The sequence below is a fragment of the Egretta garzetta genome, unplaced genomic scaffold (genome assembly GCF_000687185.1).
Source record: "Egretta garzetta isolate BGI_Z169 unplaced genomic scaffold, ASM68718v1 scaffold7, whole genome shotgun sequence".
Taxonomy (NCBI): domain Eukaryota; kingdom Metazoa; phylum Chordata; class Aves; order Pelecaniformes; family Ardeidae; genus Egretta; species Egretta garzetta.
In genome coordinates this window covers 3,169,141-3,175,450 of record NW_009260350.1, presented here as the reverse complement: position 1 = coordinate 3,175,450, position 6,310 = coordinate 3,169,141, and the positions used below count along the sequence as shown (strand labels likewise).

At 46.9% G+C, this 6,310-nt stretch overlaps 1 protein-coding gene across 1 annotated transcript in view; it reads right to left on the bottom strand.

Moving 5' to 3' along the window:
- Nucleotides 1–6,310, bottom strand: part of EWSR1 (EWS RNA binding protein 1) — a 26,695-nt gene that overhangs the window by 11,965 nt on the left and 8,420 nt on the right. Inside the window, 1 exon segment of the mRNA XM_035898377.1 lies at nucleotides 3,836–3,959. Within this exon segment, the coding sequence (XP_035754270.1) occupies nucleotides 3,836–3,959 (124 nt within the window).

Sequence of the window (6,310 nt, the reverse complement as noted above, 5' to 3'; positions counted from 1 at the left end):
CCCCCCTCCCGCTGACCCCCCCAGCCTGGCTTCCACGTCGCAGGGCTGCCAACCTGGAAACATGAAAGCCAGAGAGTAAGCTCACCTCCCACTGAGAAATAACTTGCACGAACTGCTAAGCAAATCAGTTTTCATGGTCATTACTGCTTTTTGCTGAGAGGTTCTCTGAAAAGCAAAGTCCTGTTCTGAGTGTTGCTGAGCGGGGTGAATGGGATGATGCCAAACAGGATAAAATGAGCGCGATTTTTAGAGCCTCGCACAAATTTGTACACTTCAAACACTTAAATGTCAGCCACCACAGCATTTCCATAGAGAGCACCGACACCAGAAGTTAGAAGAATCCTTATTTGAACCGGCTGAAGCCCAACCACATATTAAAAAAGCCTGCTGTTTGCTAAGTACAGCCTGCAGTAAGTGCTGCTGAAGCCGCAGCCTTGCCCTGGGCTGTTGTCGTCAGACTTGGAGCCACAGGGTGCTCCTCCCACATCTGGGCCCCCTTTCCCGGTAGAGTCGCTGGCAGCGCTGACCTCTCCAAATCAAGCAAGTGAGCAGGTTTGCTAACACCTGGCCCTGCACAGGCAGTGGAATAAAAAGGAAGGGAAAAAAAGAATAAAAATCCGGAATTGTAATGCTTTGGCTCTAGATGGAGCATTGTCCCTGTTTTGCACCAAAGAAAAAGGCATGATTTCACATCCCACAGGTCTAAATTTTCATTTCAACAACTTAGTTTAGGTACTGTGAAAATCCTCAAGAGCTGTATTCTTGAGGGGGGCATTTACATCACATCACTTGTCTCTCCTCACCTCAGCAGTTAGCAAGAAACATGGCGAGTCTGCAGAACAGATACTGTAAGGAAAAGGTAACGGAAGAACTTTGATAACCTGCTTAAGAAGCCCAGTTACACGGCTCGGTTTCCTCTCAGGTACTCCTCACGTATCCAAGCCTGCAAGCAAAACCCTTATTGGAGTCCAGGAATTCTTCAGGCGGAGGGGAAGCTTGCAGGATTCAGTCCTCAGAGAACATCAAGTTCAAGACTGGATTCAAAGAGATTGATTCTGAAACAAGCAGGCTTCACGTCTGCTAGCAGATGTTTTTGAAGGTTTCTCTGATGCAAGCAGTATTAAAAACTACCCGTGGGGTCCAAGAGCCCAAAGAGAGCCAAACTCCAGTTTGGCGGGTCTGGAGAAGGGGACGCAGAGGCTACCTTCTCTCTGCTCTATTTCGGTGTAACAGATTATTGTGGGAGCCAAGACAGCTGCAGGTGTGTTCATTCAAATTCTAAATACAATAGAAACTTCAAATAGACATAACCCTAAATTTCACAGGTAAAAAGAGAAGTGGGGGCTGGCTGCCTTTAGAGAGTAATTCCCACTTAGGTACTTAAAGGTACTTAAAGGAAATTCATACTTGGACATTTGAAATGATATCTTTGCCCCCAAACGACATTGTTAGAAAGCCAATAAACCCTAACAGATGCAGCTCTTTATTTACTCTTGTAATTCATGCTTGTACACCCCAGTGATTAAAGAGCAAACCACAAGCACAGATCTGACAGTGCCGATTAAGCCCCTAATCCAGTTGCCGTCCGGGGAGCTGCAGGCGAGCCCGCAGGCTCCTGAAGGCCTATTCTCCCTAACGAAGTGATGAGGTGACTCCAAGACACCTTTTCCTGAAGCCCCGGAGAGGGAAGAAGTGCAACCTGGGCGGTAACACTGCCCTTTCGATGGAAAGGTCCCCTGGCAGGTTAAACCAGCCCTCGTCTGAGGCTCTGAGGCCACCAGGGAACCGTCTCTGCTGTTCCTGCGGAGTCCTGAGGGTGTATCTGTGCAGGATTTGAATTTCCCTGACCACAACGGCATCTTACTGCAAAACCAGGCTGTTAAGACAAAAAAAGGCACTCTACTTTTAAGTAATTGCAGACATCCCTCTGCTACAAAAAGGCGATGCCTAGGAAAAATAAATTGAGATTCAACAGGAAAAACTGCATGTCTCTCAGGGAGTAAAGATGTACGCCCCAGGCAACACCCCCGGCTTTATTTAGCATGAAAGGCAGAGATTGGGAGAGGGAGACAGGCTTTAAGCACCATCAGTCTCATTCACACAGCTCCAGCTCCTCAAGGAGAGGCAGGTGTAAGAAGAATAAATACAGCCTGGCACTCTGCCTGGAGAGTAACGTCAACAGTTCTGCCACAGACCAATGCTACGCGGATTGAGGCAAATCATACTTGAAGGTCTGATATGATCTTGTTTGACCACTTCTTGATTTTTTTTTGATTAAAGGAAAAAAGCTTTTTGCCTAAAAAAAATTCAGCTGTGCAGAAAAGGAGACTAATATTAGTATTCCTCCAGCAAATACGCTCTTAAGGGGCAGGTAAACCTATAAACAGTGCAGCTTCCCGTGACCCCTGCAGGACTGGAGTCTGTAGTAAGGATTAAGGGACTCAAACAGGAGCAGTTTTGGAAATCCACAAATCCTTTTTGCTGCCAATTTATGTCCATGTACTTCTAAATGAAAGGAAAAAAACCTGTAGCTAACTCAAAGCGACACCGGTTAAAGGGTACTGGCTCCCATTCTGCAGGACACACACTAACTGCCAGCCAGGAATTTCCCTCATCTGTGTAAAGATGTCCAATACTTTAAGTGCAGTATAACTGCATAGACATTTTCTCTCCACCTCTTCCTTGTGAAGCATTCCCCGATGGCTTCTGTGGCCAGATACCCTGTCCTGGTATTCCCTTGCTTTGGGAAGTATTTCAAAAAGCTCCCACATTTATGATGTCTCTTATAGCAAGGGATGAATCTGCAGAACATGGTGCCCGGCATTACTTGGAGGAAAATCCATTTTCTTTTTCAAAATCTCCTGAATATTCAGTCCAAATACACCAGAATTGAATGGTGTCCCAACAGTTTCTTTCAGACATTAAGACGCTCGTACGTACAAAACTCCAGTTCAAAGAGCACATGTTGGAATTGCTTACAGCACATTAATGAACGTGTGACGGATGCGTCCACACTGGAAATCCAAAGACAACATGGAACATGCAAAGGCGGTGGTCAGGACGTCTGGACATGTCTAACCATGCTGTTTACCCTTTAGGAAATGGGAGGACAATGGGGTTAGATTCACCCGAAACGTCTTGGCATGGCTGTCATTAGCACTCGGAAGTTTAATCCATAAAGTACGCCGCTCGGAGACTCTACAGAGATGTGGGGATGGCAAACAGCCCTGCAGCCTAAGCAAATTTTACTGCCATTGTGTGTGCACTCTGATGCTGGATGTTTTTAGCACTAAAACCAAAGAACACCTAAAGGGTTAACACCACAAGTTTAGACAGGATGAGACGGCATTTTCCATGCAAGAGCGAGCAGGATAGTCAAACCTGTACTGGTCCCTTCTACTGTGGCAAGCACAAGACAAAAAGTAGAGGGTGCACTATCAGAACAGGCATACTCCACTGATTTGATTTTCAGACCACCCGAGTGCTGAGGACACCGGTTCTCCCAGAGCACGCTGCCGCGCAGCTCACGTTTGCTTTGCTCTAAGCAGGGCACGCTCTACAGCCATGCTTAGTTCCACAGCACGAACCAGCACCCAAAACGTTCCCTGAAAAATGAAACAGGCGTGTTTGTTTACTCCTTTGCAGCCCACCCACAGCTTCCCATCGTTTTGAACCGCCCTTCACTCAAGGCAGGCTCTTTCCACAAGAAGCCCTTTCCACAGCAGAGCTGCCCAGAGGAATTCAGTGTGGTTTGGGCCGGAGTTCCCCAACGCAGGCTTGAGCTCAACTTTCTCCCCAGGATAAAGCCAAGCCTTGCAGGCACGCGTGCTCTTACCGGTCGGAGGCTGCCCGTAGGATGTTGCATATGCAGTCTGCCCATACGTCGCAGTTGTCTGGGGCTGTGTGTAGCTGACGTCAGTGGGTTGTCCATAGGTTCCGTAACTCTGTTGCCCGTACGTCTGCTCCAAAGATGATACAAATTTAATTCATGAACAGAAGCGATTCACAGGTGTCGCAGAGATATACACATAGACCGTTTCAGTGATGTACAGACCAGGGGATCTGTGTTACCTGATGCACTGAAAGCAATCAGAGTCAAGCCAAGGCTACTGTGAAAGTTTGGGCGCTACTGCAAATTTCAGCTCAGATCTGCAATGACGTTACAAATGCAGTTTTTCAATGCCAGGACTGGAGGGGCAGCCTCTTCCATTTTCACAACACACCTCTGCTCTACATAAAGCAAAACATGAAGGTGTCCAGCTCCTCATAATTGCCTGGGCATCCATCAACGCTCACAGGTACCTCCTGAGGGCTGACCCGAAACATGAGGAGTGGGACTACTCAGAGGACAGAACTGCACGAAGTCAGTTATGTCAGTGTAAAACTGCTTTAGTGGTCACTAGAAGAAACCTACTTAAGGTTTCAGTGAAGTTATTCTGAATATTCTTTACATCCACCAGCCAACAGTTTTGAAAAATAGGAGTTTATGTAGGCATCCAAGGAGGGGATCAGCAGGAGCACCCAAGGGCTTGCCATCACCAAGCTAGCCCATGCTTACAGCTACTCCTGTCCCAGTGCCTTTGCATTCAGCGAGAGATCAGCTCTCAAGCTTGCTTTTAAGTCTAGACTATCATTAAAGGACCGCTTCTGCCCATCGTCTGGCTCAGTCCTGACAACAGCACCACAAAGCAATTCCTCAGCCGTGGCAATCCCATCGGCAGTGCAGTGCAGCTGGGTAAGCACAGAGCTCCTGGCGCTGCAGTTTTACCAACTGAACCTCAGCCCCATGCCACAGACCAGCTAGCTCGAAACTTCAGGCACCAGCCAACCTCCAACAGCTTAGTGCGGCCAGCAGTTCAGTTTAGGATAAAACTCTAGTTATGGCTTAAGAAGCAACATGAAGACAGCCTTAACGTCCAGATTCTCAAAGGCATTTACTGACTCCTACGGGAGCCTGGAACTTAAACGCCTTTCAGGATCTAAGCCTGCGTTATTCGTGAGCCAGCCTTCCTGAACTCAAGCCACAGATCTTAGGAGCAGAAAATCCTTGACCAGATTGAGTATGTCACGGTCTGTGGAAGCTCATGCATCAGGAGGCAGGAAACACCACACACCTCCCATGGCTATTTGCCTACAGCTGAGTTTAGCTGGTTAGTTGTTCTAGTCTCATGCTAGAGGATGTTTAATGGTTGGACTTGATGATCTTAAAGGTTTTTTCCAACCTAAACAATTCTATGATGATGTTGAGGCCTTCTGTTCTTACGCTTGCCAGCCTGCTTAAACTTGTCCTTCCATGTAACCTGCACATTTGGTAGCAGCTCTTGCAATTGTTCTGTCTCAATTCAAAATAAAAGTTACCATCGCCTTCATTTAAGCCGACCCAAAGGCCAAGACTGAACCTGTGCTCCTCTGCAACGCTGGTATTTTTCACAAAGGGCCTTCGTACCCTGCCATAAGAACAAGGGCGTGTGGTATTCACGCAGCCTCGCCTGCCTCGGACTGGCTAGTGCGGGCAGTGTAGCACAGGCAGCCTGCGCAGGCAGGGGAAGGTGGCTGCTGCTCAGCCCCACAGCACCAAAGCCAAGCTCTTGCCACAGCCAGACCGAACCGATTTCAAGCTGCTCACTAATGCTCCAACGTGGTAACGCGGTGGGTTTTATCTCCGGAATACAGACATACTCTTGGGCAGCAGGATTTTCCCTTCAGAAACCTCTTTGGAGAGGCAGGGGAAAATTAACCTACACTACTTCTTTAGGACAAAAGTTTACCTTTGAAAACATACTTGAAGTGTGTATACAAACACATGGGTTTAGTAACTTGTATTCTAAGGATTAAAAATAAGCATGGTTTAATTAATCTCTTAAAGACCATCATCATTTTGCAGTCTAGCCAACTGATAAATATTAATAGCCTGAGCAACAATACCTCCATGAAGAAAATCTATTCCCTCCTCCTACTTTGACCAACTGCTGCAATCTCACAAATGGCAATTTCCTTTTTTTTTTTTCTTTTAAGGTTTTTTTTTTTTTCCTATACCACTGAGTAAAACACCCACCAACGTGGTGGTGTCAAATGTACGCCCAGAATTAGGCTTTTATAACCCTCTCGACAACAACCACCTCAGGCTCGGGTGTATTAACAACAAAGGGGACTGTCGAGGCTCCTTGACATTTGGGTTGTTTTCACTTTAAGAAAGCAGTTCGGGCTGTGTGGGAAGCTACAAGACAACTTTTAATGACAGATTTTTTACATTGCTGCTCAGCGTTTTTCGTGGTTGGCAGTGCCCCGTGTAGTTTACTGGAAGACATGT